The sequence below is a fragment of the Scyliorhinus canicula genome, chromosome 16 (genome assembly GCF_902713615.1).
Source record: "Scyliorhinus canicula chromosome 16, sScyCan1.1, whole genome shotgun sequence".
In the NCBI taxonomy this organism is placed as follows: domain Eukaryota; kingdom Metazoa; phylum Chordata; class Chondrichthyes; order Carcharhiniformes; family Scyliorhinidae; genus Scyliorhinus; species Scyliorhinus canicula.
In genome coordinates this window covers 2,268,540-2,293,998 of record NC_052161.1, presented here as the reverse complement: position 1 = coordinate 2,293,998, position 25,459 = coordinate 2,268,540, and the positions used below count along the sequence as shown (strand labels likewise).

The window sequence follows — 25,459 nt, the reverse complement described above, 5'->3', positions numbered from 1 at the left end:
GAGTTTCCTGTGACAGTTAAACATTGGCCAACCCTGAGCCATGGGCTCTTCACAAGTATCTGCAGCTATGGGCAGCGCATAAGTGGCTCTAGACTTTGACCAGTTGAACTCATTTTGATGATCATTACTCGTGCTGTTTCGTTTTTTTTAAAGCTTTATCAATTTTTCTAGTGCGAGAAAGTAGTTTCAATGAACATTTTTTTGTGAAAAGCCTTCAAAATGTTCTTGAGATTTCGTAGAATCCCTACAGCACAGAAGGAGGCCATTCAGCCCATCGGGTGTGCACTGACCTTTGGAAAGAGCACCCTACCTAGGCCCACTCCCTCGCTCTATCCCAGTAATCCCACCTAATGTTTTGGACACTAAGGGCAATTTATCATGGCCAATCCACCTAACCTGCAGATCTTTGGTGTGTGGGAGAAAACCAGAGCACCCGGAGGAAACCCACACAGACACGGGGAGAACGTGCAGACTCCACACAGACAGTGACTCAGCCGGGAATTGAACCCAGGTCCCAGGCGCTGTGAAGCAACAGTGCTAACCAATGTGCAACCCTGCCGCCCCTTTGTATGTCGCTTTTCATCATTGTTTGTATTTGAGTAACAACAGTGTGGTTGTCTCAAGACTGTCCTTTTGACTAAGTTGAAGAAATGACCCTTGTTGTGATTGTCTGACACACCCCTGAACTGTCCCTTTAAGAGAGGACTCGTCCGTAAAGCGGATTTGCAGTTTGCCCAAACTGTCGTGAGGCGGCAGCGGAGGCGGTTTGCCCTCTTGCCGTAAAGCGGGGCGACCGCTGTTTAAAAGGAGCGCCGTGTGTCGCAAAGAATCCCAGACGCTGTCAAAATGGCGGCGGTGCCGGAGCCGCCCGCGGCGCCAAGCGAGGCCCCGGCTCCGTCCCCGGCCTCGGGCCCGACCGCCTCCCCGGCTCCGTCCCCGGTCCCGGTCCCCACTCCCTCTCCCTCTCCCTCTCCCTCACCCACCCTGAAGGTGGAGCCGGCTGAGAGCCCGGCTGAGAGCCAGCGGCCAGGCTCGGCGGCCCAGGCCCCGGCCCAGCCTCCGGCCCAGGCCCCGGCCCAGCCTCCGGCCGGCACCGACCTCCCTGACAAGCAGACCCTGCTGGCCGTGCTGCAGTTCCTCAAGAAGAACCACTTCAGGGAGGCGGAGGAGATCCTGCGGAAGGAGGCCAACCTGCAGGACAGCCTGGACGAGTCTCGGGCGGCCGGCCAGCGCGGCTCAGACTCGGTCCACCAGCCCGACGTTAGCTCGGTGCTGTCGGCCTACAGCAACGAGGGCGACCCCAGCCTGTACGAGGAGTATTACACCGGCCTCAAGGGCTTCATCGAGACGGCGCTGGACGCCTTCAAAGCCGAGCTCTCCACCCTGCTCTACCCCGTCTTCGTGCACCTCTACCTGGAGCTGGTCTACAACCAGCATGAGAGGGAAGCCCGCCACTTCTTCCACAAGTGAGACCCCCAATAACCATGTCATAACTAGGCTGACATTAACCCTGCAATGAAGTTACTGTGAAAAGCCCCTAGTCCCCACACTCCGGCGCCTGTTCGGGTCACAGAGGGAGAATTCACAATGGCCTATTCACCCAACAGCACGTCTTTGGACTGTGGGAGGAAACCGGAGCACCCGGAGGAAACCCACGCAGACACGGGGAGAACATGCAGACTCCGCACCGACAGTGGCCCAAGCCCGGAATTGAACCCAGGACCATGCGCTGTGAACCAACAGTGCTAGCTACTGTGCCGCCCACCCAAATATAGGGAGAGAGGGCAGTGTGAAACACAGAGCTCAACATCCAGCTCCCAATGATCAATATAACCCAGGGAGAGGGCAGTGTGAAACACAGAGCTCAACATCCAGCTCCCAATGATCAATATAACCCAGGGAGAGGGCAGTGTGAAACACAGAGCTCAACATCCAGCTCCCAATGATCAATATAACCCAGGGAGAGGGCAGTGTGAAACACAGCTCAGCATCCTGTTCAGCTCACTGCTCAGGCACAGACTGCACATTCACCACAATAATACTTCACCCTGAATTACAAGGAGAGATTACACAAACTGGGCCTGGACTCCCCTCAGTTTAGAAGCTTTCAGCAAAATATGGGATCAAAGCAAATTACTGCGGATGCTGTAATCTGAAAAGCAGGAAATGCTGGACCGTCTCAGCAGGTCCGACAGCATCTCTGTCAACGGGAGAAGGGAGCTAACGTTTTGAGTCTGGATGAGTCTACGTCAGAGCTCTGGGAATATGGGAAACTGGGGTAGCACGGTAGCACATGTTAGCACTGTTGCTTCACAGCGCCAGGGACCTGGGTTTGATTCCCAGCTTGGGTCACTGTCTGTGCAGAATCTGCATGTTCACCCCGTGTATGTGTGGGTTTCCTCCGGGTGCTCTGGTTTCCTCCCACAAGCTCTGAAAGATGTGCTTGTTAGGTGAATTGGACATTCTGAATTCTCCCTCTGTGTACACGAACAGGCGCCGGAGTGTGGAGACCAGGGGCTTTTCGCAGTAACTTCATTGCAGTGTTAATGTAAGCCATACTTTGTGACACTGATAAAGATTAAAAGAGGGTAGATAGAAACTATTTTGCCTGATTGCAGAATCCAGCACCAGGAAGGGGGCAGAGTCTAAATAAAATCAAGCCAGACCTTTCAGGAGTGGAATCAGGAAGCACGTGAACGTGGGGTGGAATGGAAACTTTATTTCCACAAACAGCAATTGATGCTAGCTTAGATTAATTGTTAATTTTATATGAGATTAATAGAGCCTTGTTATAGTAAGGTATTAGGGTCAAATACAGGGACATGGAGTTAGGTCACATCCACCATGATGGCGGAACAGGCTCGAGGGCTGAAAGGCCTCCTGTTCCTATGCCTCCTACAATGGAGTTTCTGTCCAATGTTTGCTTCACCTCCTTCCAGGTCAACGGGAACTTTCTTCCTTTCTTTTCACTTCCTATCTGCATCCTATTATGCGCTCACTCTCTCTGTCCTATCTGGATTTCCCCTTTTCTTGAAGATGGGTTTCCTCTTGGCCAACATCTCAGGGTTGTGTCTGCACCACCCCCCCCTCCCCGAACCATGAACATCTTTTTCTCACAACCGCAGCATTCTTCTACCATTAGCAGTTTTGATTGGGATAGACCCCCCCCTTGCGCACACACATTTTGGGGCTGCAGTTGCTGAAGGTATTACTTTTTGTAAATGCTGGCTCCTGGAAACGGAGTCCGGTGCTGGCACACTATATTTGCATCTATGTTGGGGAATTAGCTGACCTTGTGGGGAGGGTGTCCTTTGGGAATATGGCTGACTTTCTCTGGTAGAGATTTACTGAATAACCATGGTTCAGGAGTGTTTGGGAGAGGTTACATTGCCCCATGTCCAGCTGCACCTTGTCACAGTCTGAACCTGTTTCCTGGTTGCTTACAGGTATCACGGCGATCAGGAAGGTTATTACCATGATGACCTGCGAGTACTAGCTGGGCTGTCGAAGAAGGAACACATGCAGGGTAATGAAACCGTGCTGGATTTTCGGACCAGTAAGTTTGTGCTGCGTATTTCACGGGACTCCTACCAGTGCCTGAAGCGTCACCTACAGGAGAGACACAACAACCAGATTTGGAACATTGTACAGGAGCACCTATTCATCGACGTGTTTGATGGAATGCCCAGGAGCAAGCAGCAGATCGAGGTCACGTCTGGTGGAATGGCCGGAGAAGCTAAGAGGGAAGCAAATAAAACAAAGGTATGGAACAGTCATTTTCTACTGAATTAACTACCCCAGGGCCCCTAGACCCCATATTCTACAGAATCAGGACCCCCAAAATCTCCATACTCTACTGAATCAGTGATCCCAGACCCCATTTTCTCTTGAATCGGCTACCCTGGGATCCCAGACCTCATTCTCTGTGGAGCCCAGCAGATTACGTAGTTGAATGCCTTCTCCTATCCGAGATATATTTGCAGAGGGTCATCATTGTACATGAGCCTTTTCAGCCGTGCGCGGGTCCCAGCTGAGATCAGCTATGTCTCGAGCTTTCCTATTGGATTGCTGGGTAATGTTTTGTGGCCAGCAGTGACTATCCTCCCTGAGATTTGACTCTCTTGTCATGGGGGAGACTTACATGGATTGCCGGTGTAGAAGTGTAGCTCTCCACTGCGGTTGTTGACCATCAGGGGTCCTGGGGGCCAGGAGGGATAGACGGGAGTTGTGCTGCAATGCTTGCCAGATGTCACTGTTAGGAGGTGCAGGAGTAACCTGGCTGATTTAGTTTCATCTTTATTGCACAACCTTGGTCTGTACTCAGGAAGTGTTGAAGATGCAGTGAAATGCTGTCAGCACGATATACAATTTCTATTTCACACAGAGACTGAGTGATATCCAGCTGATCAGACCTCTGCGTTGTCCTGCCCTCACCCTGCAATACAGAGCACCTGCAATCAATGTAACCACCAAAAAGATTGCAGAATTTTAAACACAAATTTGGTTGAGCACAAGTCCAGTTGCTACAATCTTTTGCACTAGGGCGGCACTGTAGCACAATGGTTAGCACTGTTGCTTCACAGCACCAGGGTCCCAGGTTCGATTCGCGGCTTGGGTCACTGTCTGCGGAGTCTGCACGTTCTCCCCGTGTCTGCGTGGGTTTCCTCCGGGTGCTCCGGTTTCCTCACATAAGTCCCAAACGACGTGCTGTTAGGTGAATTGGACATTCCGAATTCTCCCTCGGTGTACCCGCACAGGCACCGGAATGTGGCGACTAGGGGCTTTTCACAGTAACTTCATTGCAGTGTTAATGTAAGCCTACTTGCGACACTAATAAAGATTATTATTATTAAAAATGGTGCTATATAGAAAAATCATGTTCAGTCATTTAAAATCAGGTTACTCATTAGTGGTGGTTGACATTATAATTAAAACTGCCTTTCCTTGGATTGCTACCTTGCCGTGAAGAAAACGACATTGACATCGCTCGTGGAAGTAATCGGATGACCATGCCGTTTCCACCCTCTCCCAAGCTATGTTTGACACTTTCATGGAAGCATGCCAAAGAATCGTTCTCAACCTCAACAAGACTTGAGTCCTTTACCATCCCACCCAGGGTAAGATGCCAGTCTCTTCCCTCCATCAAGATCAGTGAAGAAATTCTCCCAAACATAGAACATTCCCATACCTGGGGAGCCACTTCTACTGTAGGGCAGACAATGGGATAATCAACATAGTATCCAATCCGTGACGCCTCCTCTGGATGCCTGAGTACAAGAAACTTTGACAATGGTGACATTGGTGCTGATACCATGATCCTCGTGTACAAAGCAGTCATCCTCCCAGTCATTCTGCCAATCTTCTCTCTGGCTCAGAATCTTGGACTATGCACAGACGACACTTCAAGGACTTGGAGAGGTACCATCAGCGCTGCCTGCGATGGATTCTCCGCATCAGCTGGGAGAACAGGCGCACTAACATCAGTGACCTTGAAGGAGCCAAGAACACCAGCATCAAGGCCACGATCATCAGAAACTAACTCTCCTGGGCCGGCTATGTGCTTAGGATGTTACAGTCCCGACTGGCAAAGGGAATCTCTTTGCCCAGCTCAAGAAAGGCTTAGAACAAGCGGATGACAAAGGGAGAGCTTCACAGACACCCTGAAGACTTACCTCAAGAAATGCAACATAGATGTCGATGCCTGGGCGGCCCTTGCTCAGGACCGACTTGGAGGAACCTCCTATTGAAGGGACACAATTCTTTTGAGGATACCCGTCAGCAAGAGGAGGCCTGGAAAAGGAGCCTGAGAAAGGAATACCAGTGATCCTGAGTCCACCTCCCAGAAACACCTGCCAAGTGTGAGATCAAAGATGAGGCTCTAGGATCGGGATCATCAGCCACACAAGAACTCACAGAACCTTGACCAGAAACACGGAGTTTCCTAGGTGGATAATCATACTCGTTTCTGAGTGATCACCGAAGAAGAGAAAAATTTAAAATGCTTTCTTCTGATGAGCCCTTTTCCAACAATGTTAAACTAGACCCAAGTTACCACTTATAAAAATATCATAAATGTTTCTCAATCTTTTAAAGATTTTTCTTTATAAAATACAATAATTCAGGTTCATTGTCGGTTCTACATTCAGCAATTTTCATACACTCGAGTGGAAACTCTGGAGAAATACCTACTTCTACTATGATCCCGGACCAGACCCCAACATTGGCCAGGACACCAGATAGGAATCCCAATCACTCTCTTTTTCATTTGTAAAACTGAGGAAAGGATACTTTGCTCCAGAAGTGATTCCACACAATTAGGGATATGCTTTTTAAAACAAACTTTATTATGAACACAATATTAAACTACCTCAACATCACAGAAAAATAGCTTGCAATAACCAGTTAACAATGCTTATCAAAAGAAACACTTTTAACTTTTAACTGATACCTTCTTTATCTTCAATCAAGCCAAACCCATCTGGCATGCCAGTACAGTGGTTAGCACTGTTGCTTCACAGCTCCAGGGACCCAGGTTCGATTCCTGCTTGGGTCACTGTCTGTGCGGAGTCTGCACGCTCTCCCCGTGTCTGCGTGGGTTTCCTCTGGGTGCTCCGGTTTCCTCCCACAAGTCCCGAAAGACGTGCTGTTAGGTAATTTGGACATTCTGAATTCTCCTTCCATGTGCCGGAATGTGGCGACTCGGGAATTTTCACAGTAACTTCATTGCAGTGTTAATGTAAGCCTACTTGTGACAATAATAAAGATTATTATGTCAAAACCCACTTTTAACTCCAGTTAGCAAACATGGGATTACTCATAAACCTTTGGATAGAGAAATCTTTTGATAGACTGTTTGAAGAGAGAGATCCTGTTGGGTTAATGCTGAATCTCTGACAGCCTTCTGCAGAAGCTGATGTTCATGTCACAGCCAAAACTAAACTCACTCAGAACTGACTGCCTGCACCAGCCCTGGCATCTCCCATTACTACATCATCTTTATCCCACTCCAGTTCCATGACCTAATTACTTACGTTTAAACACTGTCTCTCTAATAGTTTCACTAATTATTTACTCCCCAGAAGTCATAACAAACTCCCATTCGGCCCCTCTTTGTAAACATACATGGCTTGAAATTAGATGATCTCACTGTTAAGATATTTTAATTGCACCTTTAGCAGTCACAAAGTCTTCCAGAGTCTGTCTTTTAAAAAAAATTCAGCCACACATACATACAATACAACTTAAATAGCAATTCCTCACATTCATCACACTTCTCAAAATAAGTGCAATCTGCAACTGGTTGTCTACTGCACCCAAAGTGAAAACTCAACTCCACACTGCTGTCTGTGTATCCATTACAACTCCACACTGCTGTCTGTGTATCCATTACAACTCCACACTGCTGTCTGAGTATCCATTACAACCCCACACTGCTGTCTGAGTATCCATTACAACTCCACACTGCTGTCTGAGTATCCATTACAACTCCACACTGCTGTCTGTGTATCCATTACAACTCCACACTGCTGTCTGTGTATCCATTACAACTCCACACTGCTGTCTGAGTATCCATTACAACCCCACACTGCTGTCTGAGTATCCATTACAACCCCACTGTGTATCCATTACAACCCCACACTGCTGTCTGAGTATCCATTACAACTCCACACTGCTGTCTGAGTATCCATTACAACTCCACACTGCTGTCTGTGTATCCATTACAACCACACACTGCTGTCTGAGTATCCATTACAACTCCATACTGCTGTCTGAGTATCCATTACAACCCCACTGTGTATCCATTACAACCCCACACTGCTGTCTGAGTATGCATTACAACCCCACTGTGTATCCATTACAACTGCACACTGCTGTCTGAGTATGCATTACAACCCCACTGTGTATCCATTACAACTGCACACTGCTGTCTGAGTATCCATTACAACTGCACACTGCTGTCTGAGTATCCATTACAACTCCACACTGCTGTCTGAGTATCCATTACAACTCCACACTACTGTCTGTGTATTCATTACAATTCCACACTGCTGTCTGTATCCGTTAAAACTCCACACTGATGGTCTGTGTATCCATTACAATGCCACACTATTGTCTGTGTTTTGTGAGGTAATGTATTTTGGAAGGTCTAATGCAGGTCGGGAATATACAGTGAATGGTAGAACCCTCAAGTGTATTGAAAATCAGAGAGATCTAGAAGTACAGGTCCACAGGTCACTGAAAGGGACAACACAGGTGGAGAAGGTAGTCAAGAAGGCATACGGCATGCTTGCCTTCATTGGCCGGGGCATTGAGTATAAAAATTGGCAAGTCATGTTGCAGCTGTATAGAACCTTAGTTAGGCCACACGTGGAGTATAGTGTTCAATTCTGGTGGCCACATTACCAGAAGCATGTGGAGGCTTTGGAGAGGATGCAGAAGAGATTTACCAGGATGTTGCCTGGTATGGAGGGCATTAGCTATGAGGAGAGGTTGAATAAACTCGGTTTGTTCTCACTGGAACGACGGAGGTTGAGGGGCGACCTGATAGAGGTTTACAAAATTATGAGGGGCATAGACACTTTTTCCCAGGGTAGAGGGGTCAATTACTACGGGGCATAGGTTTAAGGTGCGAGGGGCAAGGTTTAGAGGAGATGTACGAGGCAAGTTTTTTACACAGAGGGTAGTGGGTGCCTGGAACTCCCTGCCGGAGGAGGTGGTGGAAGCAGGGACGATAGTGACGTTTAAGGGGCATCTTGACAAATACATGACTAGGATGGGAATAGAGGGATAGGGACCCCGGAAGTGTAGAAGATTTTTGTTTAGACGGGCAGCATGGTCGGCGCGGGCTTGGAGGGCCGAAGGGCCTGTTCCTGTGCTGTACTTGTCTTTGTTTATATCTGTTACAACTCCACACTGCTCTCTGTGTATCCGTTACAGTGAAAAGTAACAAACACGAACAGAGGATGCTGGGAAAGCTGAGCCGGTCTGGCAATATCAATTAGGAGAGAAACAGAGTTAATGTTTCTTTGACTCTTCGTCAGACAAATAATGAACGAGCCATTACAGATCGGGAAAGGATCCAGGCTTGATTCCCAGTCTGTATAGATCTCAGTCAGGGTGTTGCCAGTGTTTTGGTGATACAGTTGGAGTAATAATTAGAGTCCCAATCCGTGAATTCTGCAGGATAGTGTGTTTGCTCCTGAGTGAGAGTACGATCGATCTGGTGAGGTAGTTCAGAGTTGATTTGAGGCTTCCTCTAGTTGGATAGCCCGCCATCTCGCTCACGAATAAAGTGGTGGAAGATCTGTAGCCCAGATTGGAGCTGACACATTGGAGAGGAGAGAAAGGAGGTGAAACGTACCAGGTTGTGCTGTGAAATGTTGAGTTTCTGAATGGGAATGCCCTGAGTCAGGAGGTGTCATTTGGGTGTGTTTTCTGGGTTGGTCAAATCTGATCCTGGGCCCAGTTAACTTGGTGAAATCTTGGCAGGTGTTCTTTGGGCTGTTGAAGGAGCCGGAGATCGAGTTGCCTCTTGACGATGAGGATGAGGAAGGAGAGAACGAGGAGGGGAAACCAAAGAAGAAAAAGCCAAAGAAGGACAGCCTGGGGGCGAAGAGCAAGAAGCAGGACCCAAACGCTCCACCACAAAACAGGTGAGTAGGACAGCATTATCACAGCCATATCCATACAGCTTCACTCAGCAATCTGACTCCCTGCAACCCTGTTCAGCTGTTGGATCATATCTACATTTAGCAGCTCAGCTCTGCTCTGTGATTTGTTGTTCTCCTGCGAGAGGCAATTAGAAAATATTTCTCACCAGGAGGAATCTGTTCAGCCCTTCTGTCTGTTTGACCATTCAGTTAGATCAACTCCATTCACCCGTCTTTGCTCCATAGCCGTTGATAACCTTCGTAAATAATCACCTCACTGTTTTGAAAGCTTCTGTTGAGCACCAGCATCCACACGCACAGTTTCACATTCCCACTGTATGGAAAACGGGTTTCCTGATTTCATCCCCTGAACAGCCTGACTCCAGATTTAAAATTTTGTCCCTTTGTTCTGGATTCCCCAGCAGAAGAGTTAGTTTCTCTGTTTCCACCAGTTTAAACACTTCAATCGAATCACCTCAGTCATGTGAGCTCAATATTAGACTCTTAAACAAACTGTCCTCGTGTCACAGAACTGCTTTAGCACAGAAGGAGACCATTCGACCATGGTGTGTGTGCCAGTTGTCTGTAGGAGCAAACCAGCACAAACTCGGCCAATCAGCCCCTCAAGCACGCTGTGTCATTCTCTTTTATTGGTGATGCTTGGATTATTGCTCCAGGAAATGATTGCAGCGGTCAATATTTTAGCTCTGACTTCATTATGTCCTTTACTCTTGTTCTTAACGCTGACATCATTTGACTAACCAAGGGGTGTCTTGTCACACAACAGAATACTGGATTTTACTTCTTCCACGTTATTTATTCTTTATTTAATCAGGGGGTATTTTGTGATAAATGTTTCAAATGTTTGAAATTGTGAACCAAGTTGTGAGCATTTTTATTATAACATCCAGAAATGGTCCAGGGTTAGAGACAGAGTAAAGCTTCCTCCACACTGTCCCCATCAAACACTCCCAGGACAGGTACAGCACGGGGTTAGATACAGAGTAAAACTCCCTCTACACTGTCCCCTTCAAACACTCCCAGGACAGGTACAGCACGGGGTTAGATACAGAGTAAAGCTCCCCCTACACTGTCTGCATCAAACACTCCCAGGACAGGTACAGCACGGGGTTAGATACAGAGTAAAGCTCCCTCTACACTGTCCCCATCAAACACTCCCAGGACAGGTACAGCACGGAGTTAGATACAGAGTAAAGCTCCCTCAACACTGTCCCCATCAAACACTCCAAGGACAGGTACAGCACGGGGTTAGATACAGAGTAAAGCTCCCTCTACACTGTCCCCATCAAACACTCCCAGGACAGGTACAGCACGGGGTTAGATACAGAGTAAAGCTCCCTCTACACTGTCCTCATCAAACACTCCCAGGACAGGTACAGCACGGGGTTAGATACAGAGTAAAGCTCCCTCTGCACTGTCCCCATCAAACACTCCCAGGACAGGTACAGCACGGGGTTAGATACAGAGTAAAGCTCCCACTACACAGTCCACATCAAACACTCCCAGGACAGGTACAGCACGGGGTTAGATACAGAGTAAAGCTCCCTCTACACTGTCCCCATCAAACACTCCCAGGGCAGGTACAGCACGGGATTAGATACAGAGTAAAGCTCCCACTACACAGTCCACATCAAACACTCCCAGGACAGGTACAGCACGGGGTTAGATACAGAGTAAAGCTCCCTCTACACTGTCCCCATCAAACACTCCCAGGACAGGTACAGCACGGGGTTAGATACAGAGTAAAGCTCCCTCTACACTGTCCCCATCAAACACTCCCAGGACAGGTACAGCACGGGGTTAGATACAGAGTAAAGCTCCCTCTACACTGTCCCCATCAGACACTCCCAGGACAGGTACAGCACGGGGTTAGATACAGAGTAAAGCTCCCTCTACACTGTCCCCATCAAACACTCCCAGGACAGGTACAGCACGGGGTTAGATACAGAGTAAAGCTCCCTCTACACTGTCCCCATCAGACACTCCCAGGGCAGGTACAGCACGGGCTAGGGCGCTGGACCCTTTAGTTATCCAGTGTCCCTTTCCAGATGCCAAGTTAGGCACTGCCGTGCACTCTGGTGCAAACCCACTTCCTTCAAGAATGGTGGTAGTGGCAACAAATAACAATTTTAAAAAGTTTTTGATTGTCCACTTTTTATTTTAAATTTAGAGTACCAAATTCATTTTATCCAATTAAGGGGCAATTTAGTGTGTCCAATCCACCTAGCCTGCACATCTTTGACTTGTGGGGGCGAAACCTACGCAAACACGGGCAGAATGTGCAAAGTCCACATGGACAGTGACCCAGAGCCGGGATCGAACCTGGGACCTCGGCGCCGTGAGGCTGCAGGGCTAACCCACTGCGCCATCGTGCTGCCCTTTGATTGTCCACTTGAGGGAAGTAACACTTTCAGTCTGCAGGGATGGAGCGGGAGTTTGGTGCTGAGGGGACTGCTGCACACACAGTCAGCATGGACCCGATCACCCAAAGATCCACCTTGTCAATCTGACTTTCTAATTCAACACTGTTGGATTGAGAAGGATTGTTCTTTAAAATCTTTCTTTCTTTCCTTCCTTCAGAATTCCACTTCCTGAGCTGAAAGATTCTGACAAAGTGGACAAGATAATGATAATGAAAGAAGCCACAAAGCGGGTGAAGCTTGGGCCTGATTGCCTTCCCTCCATCTGTTTCTACACCTTCCTCAATGCCTATCAGGTGAGTGATTTACCGCATGGACACATAGTGCAGCCTTTAAAGGTTGCCATCTTCCTACAAGGACCCACTCGTGCTGCAGCCAATATAGATAGTCCTCTTGGTGTGAGAAACTGCTCTCGTCCGCTGAAGCACCTCTACCCTGCTTACCCATCTGTCATTGGAAAGTTGTTGGATGTGCCACTCTGTTTCCTATTCCAGGCTGTGCCAGGGAACTTCCGAACTCTGGGTCACCTGGTGCTAATGAGAGTGTTGGTTCGAGGCTCGGTGAGGGAGAGAATAGTGCACAGGGAAGAATGGTTTCCAGAACAGTTCAAGCGACGGAGTTGACTGGAGACAGAGTCAAATGCTTTCATGGTCATTGTTGTCCACGGGGTTTGTTGCCCATTAGGTTGTTCTGAGCTCCATGTGGCCAAATGGAAATCCAGATGTGATAAATTATATTCCTGCTCAGTAAATGAAAGATGAAGAGTGAACACCATTATCGGACATGCAATCTCGATACCCATTCAGATTGGAAACTTTCAACTTGGGTGTGTATCTGCTGCCGCCTTCCCAATGAGGGTTTCTGCCTCTATAATACCCTTTCAGGCAGTGAGTTCCGTCAGGGATCTGTGGCCATTCACTCCAATGTCCCTCACTTCCTCTACACCTCTCAGTATCCTCCCATTTATTGTGTATTCCTTTGCCTTGTCCGACCTCCTGAAATTCATCACCTCACACTTCTCTGGATTGAATTTGCCACTTCCCTGCTCACCTGACCAGTCCATAAGAGCACGAGAGAAATTCCATTAACAATACCTCCACCGTATCCTCAGGGTTCAATGGGAGGGCTGCTGAACAAACACTCATGGCCCTCTTTAAGCTAGATCCACAAACATTCCAGTCAAACTCCTGCAAAATCAACCTCAGTGGACTGACCGCTGCCCTGATGGCTGAGAACTCTATCTCTCACCGGGCCCTGTACTCCCAGTGCTCAAATGGTCAGGATATTCCAGGGCTGGAGATATATGTGAGCAGGTAGTTTCCTAGTTAAATTGGTTCAAGGAGGGAAAATATTGTCATTGTTGGCACACTTGTAACTAGCCAGTGATTTTTATCTTGTGAGGAGGTCACGGTGGGGATCAGTAGTCTGCTCTACCTTATTAAATCAAATGGAGGCACTAATTTAGCAGATAGATGGTCAATGAAATATGGGAAAATGAACAGCAGGATAATGGGGTCATGATGCAGTGAAGAAACAGGGAGATGTTGGACTTACAGGTATACAGATTGTTAAAGGTGAGAGTACAGCTAGACAAGGTCATCCAGAAGTTAACTGGGATTTAGATCTGTAAACAGAGTTGTTGAATTTGTACAAGAGATTGGTTTAGTTACAGTAGGAGGGGATTGGCACCGGGTAAATTGCTTTTGCAGAGTCGCACAGACACAATGGGCTTCAATCATTTTATGATTGTAGGACTACTGTATGTAAATTTGATGTTTTTAATGACTAATTCTTCAGAAATGGCCATCTTGTTCTGTTTGCTTTCTGATCTGTGATTTCCGCCTTTTCCCCCCCGCTGCAGGGTCTCACTGCGGTTGACTTCACCGATGATTCTAGTCTGATAGCAGGAGGATTTGCTGATTCCACTGTCAGAGTGTGGAGTGTCACACCAAAGAAACTGCGCAGCGTCAAAGGGGCTACAGGTAAAAATAGCCGGCAACCAGGCTGCCCCTCAGGTGTCCATCACCGCCACTATGTTCCTGCCTAATAGGGCGGTAATTGGCCAGATTGGGTTTTTCCGTTTCTTGTGTACAGTACACACCTAAGCAATTTTCCACATTGCCGGGTAGATGTACTGGAACAGCTTGGCTAGGGGTGCGCCATGTTCTGGGCCACAAGTCTTCAGTACTATTGTCGGGATATTGTCAGGGCCCATAGCCTTTGCATTATCCAGTGCCTTCAGCCATTTCTTGATATCACGGGGAGTGAATCGTATTGGCTGAAGACTGACATCTGTGATGCTGGGGACCTCCGGAGGAGACTGAGATGGATCACCCACTCGACACTTCTGGCTGAAGATTGTTGCGAATGCTTCAGCCTTGTCCTTTGCACTGATGCTGCTGGGCTCCTCCGTCATTGAGGATGGGGATATTTGTGGAGCCTCCTCCTCCAGTGAGTTGTTTAATTGTCCACCGCCATTCATAGCTGGATGTTGCAGGACTGCAGAGCTTAGACCTGATCCATAAGTTGTGGTTGTGTTTAAGGAAATATGTAAATAAAGGCTGGTTTAGCACACTGGGCTAAATTGCTGGCTTGAAATGCAGATCAAGGCAGCAGCACGGTTCAATTTCTGTACCGGCCTCCCCGAACAGGCACCGGAATGTGGCGACTAGGGGCCACAGTAACTTCACAGTAACTTCATTGAAGCCTACGTGTGACAATAAGCAATTATTGTTATACATTAGAAGCAGTTCAAAGAAGGTTCATTAGACTAATATCAGGAATGGGCTGGTTGTCACATGAGGAAAGGTTTGATTTGTATCTGTTGGAATTTAGAAGAGTAAGAGGTGACTTAAAGCCTTTAAGATCCTGACGGGTGTTGACAGGGCGAATGTGGAGAGGATGTTTCCTCTTGTTGAAGAATCTAGAACTGGGGGGTCACTGTTTAAAAGTAAGTAGTCACCCATTTCAGACAGAGCTGAGGAGAAATGTTTTCTCTCAGAGTTTTGAGAGTCTCTGGAACTCTTCCTGAAAACAGTAAGAAGTCTTACAACACCAGGTTAAAGTCCAACAGGATTGTTTCAAATCACCTAGCTTTCGGAGCACAGCAGTGAATTCATCATACAGCCCTGTACACTTCTACACACAAGACCAGTTTGTTGTAGCTCAGGGCAGTCAAGGAGATTTCCATCTCTCAGGGCATTTACTCTACGATTTGATTTTTATACATCAAGATACACATACATAAAATTTCTAGCCTTTTCTGAGATTGGCTGTGCTACGGGAAGTGTGTTGCTCTCAGTCCCAGTATGAGCAGTCTCGCTAACTGGTTTGTCTTTCTCCGTTAGATCTCAGTTTAATCGACAAGGAGTCGGAAGATGTGCTGGAGCGGATAATGGATGAGAAAACTGCGTGTGAGTTTAAAATGTTACTGGGACATGGTGGCCCAGTGTATGGGACAAGCTTCAGTCCTGACAGGTAAGAAGCAGCTACTTGGAAACCAGTAAACGTCTTTGTTTCGAACAAAATGAACAGACCAGGCACTGGTCAGAAAGAACTTTCATTTCCGTAGCTCCTGTCATGACCCTGGGACATCCCCAAGTGCTTCGCACCCCCTGAAGTGTTCTGAATTGTAATAATTATTGGTGTGTTTGAAACATTCACACAACAGGCTCTCACTGATAGCAGTAACTTGATCATAGATTAGCTTTATTTAGTGATGGTTGGGGGATTGGTATTGGCAGTGCCATGGGTTGGAGCACTCAGAATCGTGGTATGGGATCTTTCACATCACCGTGCAGGAAACTGTGCATGCACCTCAGACGGGAACTTACAAGATAATACATGGCTTAGAAAGGGTGGACGCAAAGAAACTGTTTCCATTAGGCGAGGAGACGAGGACCCGTGGGCACAGCCTTAGAATTAGAGGGGGTAAATTCAGAACAGAAATGCGGAGACATTTCTTCAGCCAGAGAGTGGTGGGCCTGTGGAATTCATTGCCGCGGAGTGCAGTGGAGGCCGGGACACTAAATGGCTTCAAGGCAGAGATAGATAAATTCTTGATGTCGCGAGGAATTAAGGGCTACGGGGAGAATGCTGGTAGGTGGAGTTGAAATGCCCATCAGCCATGATTGAATGGCGGAGTGGACTCGATGGGCCGAATGGCTTACTTCCACTCCTATGTCTTATGGTCTTATGGGAAGCTGTAATATCACTCGCTGCCATATTCCTAGACTCTGGCATAGCAAAGCCTGCACCTCCTGACTAACTCCGCTGTGCTGCAGATCTGCTGTATCCCACACACACACACACTCTCCATCGAGTCAGTTCTACTCGTGAGGGGAGGGTAGAGTACATCCATGGATGAAAGGTGCGAGAGAGGAGAGATTAATTGGGGAGAGAGGATTTTGAAGCCTGTAAATTGTAGTGGAGAGCTGAGGAATTTCATGGATTTGACATCCTGAGAGAGTAGAAAAGAGAAAACAGTTCGAATTGATTTGGACCCAGAGGATCAACGCTGAGTTTAGTGCACTCGCAGCAGTGGAACCCTCGACAAACGAGGAAGATTTTGACCAAGACAGACTTGACTTTGCAGCCTGGAAATCTGCCTGTGTTTAACGCTTCTGCACTCTCTCACTCAGAAATTATCTGCTGTCCAGCTCAGAGGATGGCACAGTGAGACTCTGGAGTCTGCAGACCTTCACCTGCCTCGTCGGCTACAAAGGACATAACTACCCAGTGTGGGATACACAGTTTTCTCCGTACGGCTACTACTTCATTTCAGGAGGTCACGATCGAGTGGCACGGTGAGTTTGCAAATGTGGGGTCACGATCGAGTGGCAGAGTGAGTGGGCTCACAATCGAGTAGCACGGTGAGTGTGCGAATGTGGGGTCACGATCGAGTGGCATGGTGAGTGCGAATGTGGGGTCACGATCGAGTGGCAGAGTGCGTGAGTGGGGTCACAATAGTGGCAAAGTAAGTGTATGAATGTGGGGTCACAATCGAGTGGCACGGCGAGTGTGCGAATGTGGGGTCACAATCGAGTGGCACGGTGAATGTGCGAATGTGGGGTCATGATCTAGTGGCAAAGTAAGTGTGTGAATGTGGGGTCACAATCGAGTGGCACGGGTGAATGTGCGAATGTGGGGTCACGATCGAGTGGCAGGGTGAGTGTGGGGTTGTGACTCAGCAATTCAGCTTCATTTTTCCATTTCAATGACTACATTGATATGAATGGACTCCATATCTTGGTGAAATATCTTCTTCACTTCCACCCTCCTGATACCCTGCAGTACGTACAGACCCTGCAGTACGTACAGAACCCTGCAGTACGTACAGACCCTGCAGTACGTACAGGCCCTGCAGTACGTACAGGCCCTGCAGTACGTACAGGCCCTGCAGTACGTACAGGCCCTGCAGTACGTACAGACCCTGCAGTACGTACAGGCCCTGCAGTACGTACAGGCCCTGCAGTACGTACAGGCCCTGCAGTACGTACAGGCCCTGCAGTACGTACAGGCCCTGCAGTACGTACAGACCCTGCAGTACGTACAGGCCCTGCAGTACGTACAGACCCTGCAGTACGTACAGGCCCTGCAGTACGTACAGACCCTGCAGTACGTACAGACCCTGCAGTACGTACAGAACCCTGCAGTACGTACAGACCCTGCAGTACGTACAGACCCTGCAGTACGTACAGAACCCTGCAGTACGTACAGACCCTGCAGTACGTACAGGCCCTGCAGTACGTACAGACCCTGCAGTACGTACAGACCCTGCAGTACGTACAGGCCCTGCAGTACGTACAGACCCTGCATTACGTACAGAACCCTGCAGTACGTACAGGCCCTGCAGTACGTACAGACCCTGCAGTACGTACAGACCCTGCAGTACGTACAGGCCCTGCAGTACGTACAGACCCTGCAGTACGTACAGACCGTGCAGTACGTACAGGCCCTGCAGTACGTACAGGCCCTGCAGTACGTACAGGCCCTGCAGTACGTACAGACCCTGCAGTACGTACAGGCCCTGCAGTACGTACAGACCCTGCAGTACGTACAGGCCCTGCAGTACGTACAGGCCCTGCAGTACGTACAGGCCCTGCAGTACGTACAGACCCTGCAGTACGTACAGACCCTGCAGTACGTACAGGCCCTGCAGTACGTACAGACCCTGAGTCTTTCTTCATATCACTGAATGTGCCCGACCACGTTTGTCTGAGCTTTTCTAAAACATCTGCATTTTGACAATCGGTACTGAACTTTGTACAGATAGACTTTAATGAAGCTGGACTGTCTCTCCCTGGGGCCAGGAACATAGTGGGTGGAGAGTTACTATGATGTATTTGTTAACAATTTGGGACCTTACATTACTCAGGCTTTGGGTGACTGACCACTACCAGCCCTTGCGAATATTCTCAGGTCACCTCTCTGATGTCACCTGCACAAGATTTCATCCCAACTCGAATTACGTGGTGACCGGGTCTGCAGACAGGACCATCCGGCTCTGGGACGTGCTGAATGGCAACTGTGTTAGGATCCTTACAGGACACAAGGTATGTAGCCGTGTGTGAGTGGCTGTTGCTGAGTCCCACACTGTCCCCATATTCCCACTCAAACAGGCCCACTCATTAATGTCCCTTTCGTGTTCTTCCCAGGGCCCGATACATTCGTTGGTGTTCTCTCCAAATGGCAGGTACCTGGCGTCTGGGGCAACAGACGGCCGCATCCTGCTGTGGGACATTGGGCACGGGTTACTGGTGGGCGAATTGAAAGGTCACACCGACACGGTCTACGCACTAAAGTTCAGCCGAGATGGCGAGATTTTAGCCTCAGGTGAGATTGAGTGTTTTTATGGGGTGCGTGAAGGGCAGATGTTTCTGTATTTCTCTTTGCTGGCATGGCTGATGAATACTCACCCCCTCATCACTCTGAGAAGCTAGTGAGAATCTTTCTTCAACTGTTGGTATTGATTTAATGCAAACTGGTCCTTTCAGAGGGTAGTTAAGATTCAACCATGTTGTGGGACTGGAACCACAGACTGGAGCCGAGACTGGGTAAGGAGCGTTTCCTGCCCAAAAGGGCATTGGTGAATCACTTATTTTTATGATAATCTGACAGCTTCACAGAAACCAATTAATGGGGTTTGAATGTGGATTATTAATGCAGTCGCATATGCAGTACACTGCCCTCTAACCAGCTTTTAGCTGCCCAGTTCAATGTCCAGAGTTGTCGATTGCTGCTCTGCAGTTGACCCTGTCTTCCCGCGGCTTCACCTGTAGTTATTTCAACACCATTCCTGCAGTTTTATTTCCTGTGCAGCAAGGTGCGAGAGTTGACTCCTAGCGTTTCTTGTCTCGTATGCACCAGTCCTGCCTCATTCGGGACATTTACCCCAAGCACGGGAATTAATAGGACAATGTCAGTTGGGAAATCCCCTCTACTGGTGTTACTGGTGGCTTTCGTACAGTAAAGTAACACTGGGAGCAGTCTCGGAAGTTCCCAGCTGTAAAACTGTCTTCACTGTGCTGAATTGCTGTGTTTCAGGTTCTATGGATCACACGGTGAAAATGTGGGACACGGTCAAAGCCTTTGAGGACCTGGAGACGGACGATTTCAGCACTGCCACTGGCCACATCAACTTGCCCGACAACTCTCAGGAGCTGTTACTAGGCTCCTACATGACTAAATCCACGCCAGTCATTGGCCTGCACTTCACCCGTCGCAATCTACTGCTGGCTGCGGGTGCATATAACCCGCTGTGACGTTACCGCCCTGCGTGCACACAAAACCCGCTGTGACGTCAACCCCACCCCCCAGCACACATCTAACCCGCTGTGACGTCAACCCCACCCCCCAGCACACATCTAACCCGCTGTGACGTCAACCCCACCCCCCAGCACACATCTAACCCGCTGTGACGTTACCCCAACCCCGCACATATAACCTGCTGCAACATCACCTCCCCGAACATATGTAACCCGCTGTAACGTCACCCCCCTCACGCGCGCACACAACCCGCTGTAATGTAAGCCCCCACACACATGTAACGTTACCCCAACCCCCCCCGAACACACACAACCCGCTGTAATGTAAGCCCCCACACACACGCTGTAACGTCACCCCCCTCACGCGCGCACACAACCCGCTGTAACGTAAGCCTCCACACACGTAACGTTACCCCAACCCCGCACACACACATGCAACCCGCTGTAACGTTACCCCCCTCACGCGCACACACAACCCGCTGTAACGCAAGCCCCCACACACGTAACGTCACCCCCCCCCCCACACACACACACACACACACATGTAACCCGCTGTAACATCATCCCACCCACACATATAACCCTCTGCAACGTCTCTCTCCCCCTTTCCCCCCCCACATATAAACCCCGTTATGGGCACATTCCCGTACCAGCCTCCCCGGACAGGCGCCGGAATGTGGTGACTAGGGGCTTTTCACAGTAACTTCATTGAAGCCTACTCGTGACAAGCCATTTTCATTTCATTCCCCCCCCCCCCAACCCCAACATTCAGACATATTCCAGGATGATGAACCGTGCTAGTTCCCATCCTAATTCCCCACCATCCATCTCAAAATGGAGGGGATGCAGATATTTTCACGGCATCCGTGACATTTTTAAAATTTAGTCTCTATTCCCTCCCGCCTCCTCGAGGTCACTTACCTGAGGGACCCCTCCCTCAAGGTGAATCGCCTGCAGCATATTTGCGACATATTGTCGTTCTGGGATGTTTTGTATTAATGTGAATGGTGTTATTCTTGTTTTTTTAAGTTTTGAATAAAACCCTGAAATTAGTTTGTGATCTATATTTTCTGCAGGAGCAGGAAAATAAATTCCCATCACAAATTGTAGGTGATCGGTACAACCTTTCGCACCAGTTTCCTCTTCACTGCTCCACCAAACACTCACGGAGCAACTGGAGGCTGGTGTCTGATTTAAAAACACTTCTGTCAAACCCAAGGTAGGGTTTTTCATCCAGAGATAGGAGCCATTATATTCGTACTGGTCTGTGCTCTATTAACTGTTCACACCAGTTGTCAGGTTAATTTCTGGAATGGACCCCTAAGTGCAGAAGATTTTAGTTTAGACGGGCAGCATGGTCGGCACAGGCTTGGAGGGCCGATGGGCCTGTTCCTCTGCTGTACTGTTCTTTGAAACATCCAAATTTAACCTGCACTTCATCTTATGCATCTGGTATTGGTCAGGAGATCCCCAGGCTTGTGTGGGGACAGTGCCACTGTCCTCTTTGCTAGCCCCACATCTCATGTACTCCATAAAATTCTGATGCCTGCCCTCCTTCCCATCCTGGTTTGATGAGTTGCATTGGCTCTAGGTCGAGCAACGCATTAATTTTAAAATGGTTATCCTCCTCCTGAAGTGCCCTCAAATAATTGTTGAATCCAAGTCAAGTGACCTTGTAATAATGGCCATCCCCATCGGTTGGTCTCTGTGTAATACAATCATTCTATCAGGACCCAGGTACAGTCTGGCTGGAAATTGTGCTTAACACAATTAGCGAGAGCATAGGCTTCAACGTGGGTGTGGCTTTTCAGGAGGTTGATCGCATGATGTTAGCCAGTGTTCTTCAGACCACATGCATCAACTCCTTTTCTGATTGAGTCACAGGCCAGACAATGGGCAGCAAGTTCTGGTGGGAGTGCAACAGCTGTGCCTGCAATTTATGTTCAAGAACACATGGCAATTATTGGGCGGAGAGAATTTTTTTTTTTTTAAATCATTTTTTTCCCCCTGAAATTTAGAGTACCCAATTCATTTTCCCAATGAAGGGGCAATTTAGCGTGGCCAATCCACCTCCCCAGCACATCTTTGGGTTGTGGGGGCGAAACCCACGCAAACATGGGGAGAATGTGCAAACTCCACACGGACAGTGACCCAGAGCCGGGATCGAGGCGCTGTGAGGCACCAGTGCTAACCCACTGCGCCACCCTGCTGCCCGGGTTGGCGAGAATTCTGATATGTGCGAACACACTCACGCTGAGAGAGGCCGATGGAAATGTGCTCGAGGAAGAGTCTCAATTCTGATTGTGAGAGCAGAGCACTGGTTAGATCGACCCCCCCCCCCCCCCCCCCCCAAATGCCCTAGGATACCTGCTCCAACCACAAAACCATTTCCACGCAAAAATAAACAGCACATGGCTTCCCACGAGTTTTATTTGTGAAGACTGATAACTTAAAATACACCATTATAGTGACACGATTGCAGAAGTTTCAAACATTCACACAGATTTCACATGCTGATCCTTAAATTCCACTTGCCCTGCCCCAGAGGAGAACCTAAAATGAAGAATCAAAGAGATGGAATCATATACACATATCATAGCACAGTTCAAAAATTCAAAATCAAACCAGCTGTGTTTGACAAAACTGGCAACAATCCTTTCCTAACTGAAGTGAAGGACAACTTTAGGAATTAAACACACCCTAATGTTCAGAGTCATTATGAAGCACGGGGTTAGATACAGAGTAAAGCTCCCTCAACACTGTCCCCATCAAACACTCCCAGGACAGGTACAGCACGGGGTTAGATACAGAGTAAAGCTCCCTCTACACTGTCCCCATCAAACACTCCCAGGACAGGTACAGCACGGGGTTAGATACAGAGTAAAGCTCCCTCTACACTGTCCCCATCAAACACTCCCAGGACAGGTACAGCACGGGGTTAGATACAGAGTAAAGCTCCCTCTACACTGTCCCCATCAAACACTCCCAGGACAGGTACAGCACGGGGTTAGATACAGAGTAAAGCTCCCTCGACACTGTCCCCATCAAACACTCCCAGGACAGGTACAGCACGGGTTAGATACAGAGTAAAGCTCCCTCTACACTGTCTCCATCAAACACTCCCAGGACAGGTGCAGCACGGGGTTAGATACAGAGTAAAGCTCCATCTACACTGTCCCCATCAAACACTCCCAGGACAGGTACAGCACGGGTTAGATACAGAGTAAAGCTCCCTCTACACTGTCCCCATCAAACACTCCCAGGACAGGTACAGCACGGGCTTAGATACAGAGTAAAGCTCCCTCTACACTGTCCCCATCAAACACTCCCAGGACATGTACAGGACGGGGTTAGATACAGAGTAAAGCTCCCTCTACACTGTCCCCATCAAACACTCCCAGGACAGGTACAGCACGGAGTAATAAAATGAATTCCTTACCACATGTCATTTATTTTCTGTGATTGCTGCTGGTGCCTTCTTCTTGGATCTCATTTTGAAGAACAAACAAATCACTGCAATTGTTGAATATGTAGCTATCACATACTGTGAACAGGGAGAGCATTTGTTAATCGTAACCAGCTCCAAGAAGGAGAGAACAGATAAACTAGAATGGACCTGCATTCTACTGAATGAAAGAATGAGGCTTTTTAGAACAAACATTCACCATGTAGCCCCTTAAATCTAGTAAGATTGAGGTAGCTGTGTTACCTCAATTCTGTTTCCCCCCCCCCATATCCATGCTTGTTTTTAAAGGAGCAATTTAGCGTGGCCAATCCACCTACCCTGCATATCTTTTTGGAGTTGTGGGGGGTGTGACCCACGCAGACGCGGGGAGAATGTGCAAACTCCCCCCAGACAGTGACCCAGAGCCAGGATCGAACCCAGGCCCTTGGCGCCGTGAGGCAGCAGTGCTAACCACTGTGTCACCATGCTTGGTCCACCCATATCCATTCATGTGCAGAGATTTATGCCTCTGTCTTGAACACTCAATGACTGAGTATTAGTTCACAGAAAATGCCAATGGTTCACAATTTTCATCCCCACCCTGAATAACTGACCTCTTTCTCAGGACTCTGGCCTCTAGTTCTAGAATCTCCAGTCAGTAGAACTCCTCCGGAGCTATCCTGGTAAACCCTCCAAGCGTTTTCCACATTGGAAGTACAGGGGGTGCCAAAGGATAACCCCCTTGCCGCAGAAATCAGACCTGCCTTTAACCCCCACCAAGTCAACTATATCTTGAGGTAAGGAAACCAAAACTGTATAGTGTATTCCACCTATAGTATCAGATATGCGCTATGTACACCCTAAGGGGCATGACGGTTAGCTCTGTCCCTCAACAGGGACCCAGGTTCAATTCCAGCCTTGGGAGACTGCGTGGAGTTTACACTTCCTCCCCGTGTCTGTGTCGGTTTCCTCCGAGAGTCTAAAGATTTGCAGGTTAGGTGGATTGGCAATGCTAAATTGCTCCTAATGGTTATGGGGTTACAGGGATAGAGTGGAAACTTGGACCTGGGTAGAGGCTCTTTCACAGGGTTGGTTCAGACTCAATGGGCCGAATTACCTCCGGCATTGTAGGGATTCTATGGTTTGATATTATTACAGCAAGATTTCCTTACTCTCATACACCAACACCCTTGCAATAAAGGACAACATATGCCTTCTTAATTTCTTACTGTACCACCATCTAAAGTTTGTGATTTACTTGCCTCTCAACTTGAAAATAAATTCTATTTTTCATAAAAGTGGAAATTTCACACTGCTCACCTTCCCCATCACTGAATTTGTCTAATATAGTCATTGCAGTTTATAGGAGCTCCCTGTACACATTGGCGCTCTGAGAAATATAAAGTAAACCAAGAGCAGTGAAGGCATTTTGCCAACAGTGGCTACGATATTATTATTTGGAGAAACATTTTGGGCTGCCCCAACGAGGCGGTCAACTGCTAAGGAAATACAAGGAATATTGCCCCTCAAAGTTTTCTCACAACGCTAGTCAATGAAATTGTGGCTGATCTTACCCAACCTCCTTCCACCCCACCTCGCCTTAAAATCACCTAATATCCTTGGCTAACTAAAATCTACTTCAGATTGATAAGTAATTAAGTTATTTCAGAGAATTCTGCACTTTTACACCAATGTTTCTGTTATTGGTACTTACGTTCCTCCTCCCTGTGATGGTGTAGGCATTGAAATACTTTTGGAAGCCAGTGAACTGATGCTGACTGCCAGCATCATGACCCGCCATTCTCACTCCTCACACAAACTGCAGAGGGAAACAGAACAATTTACAACACATCCTGAAACTGCTTTCATGGTCTGAAGACACACACGGACAAAGAAACCAGCCTCTTGGCAATCAGAGATGACTTGGAAACCTGGTTAGAACTGGAAAGCTGCCAAAGCGAATGGCCAGGTTATGGGGCAATTCGGGGAGCGGAGCATGGACCCCGCAGCCATGTCAATACTTAACTGATCCTCAGACACCCCCCCCCCCCTACCCTTCAACCCCAACCCTTTAAGCCCCACACCCCCTACCCTTCACCGCCAACCCCCCCACCCTTCACCACCCACACCCCCCCTACCCTTCACTGCCCAGCCCCC

The 25,459-nt window shown here is 48.3% G+C and overlaps 1 protein-coding gene and 1 long non-coding RNA gene across 2 annotated transcripts; one reads left to right on the top strand and one right to left on the bottom strand.

Annotated features, from left to right (window-relative positions):
- The first annotated feature begins 846 nt into the window (after positions 1 to 846).
- taf5 (TAF5 RNA polymerase II, TATA box binding protein (TBP)-associated factor) lies at positions 847 to 20,310 on the top strand. The gene is made up of 10 exons (XM_038822221.1): positions 847 to 1,466; positions 3,447 to 3,762; positions 9,490 to 9,653; positions 12,252 to 12,387; positions 13,953 to 14,073; positions 15,439 to 15,568; positions 16,732 to 16,896; positions 18,468 to 18,645; positions 18,748 to 18,925; positions 19,637 to 20,310. The coding sequence occupies exons 1-10, from the start codon at positions 847 to 849 to the stop codon at positions 19,852 to 19,854; spliced, it is 2,226 nt and encodes a 741-aa protein (XP_038678149.1). The 3' UTR covers positions 19,855 to 20,310.
- Positions 20,311 to 22,258: 1,948 nt separating this feature from the next.
- On the bottom strand, positions 22,259 to 25,167 carry LOC119950922. The gene is made up of 3 exons (XR_005457461.1): positions 25,017 to 25,167; positions 23,297 to 23,401; positions 22,259 to 22,410 (listed from the first exon to the last, which is right to left on the bottom strand). It is a non-coding gene; the product is annotated as an uncharacterized LOC119950922 (long non-coding RNA).
- Between the last annotated feature and the right edge of the window lie 292 nt (positions 25,168 to 25,459).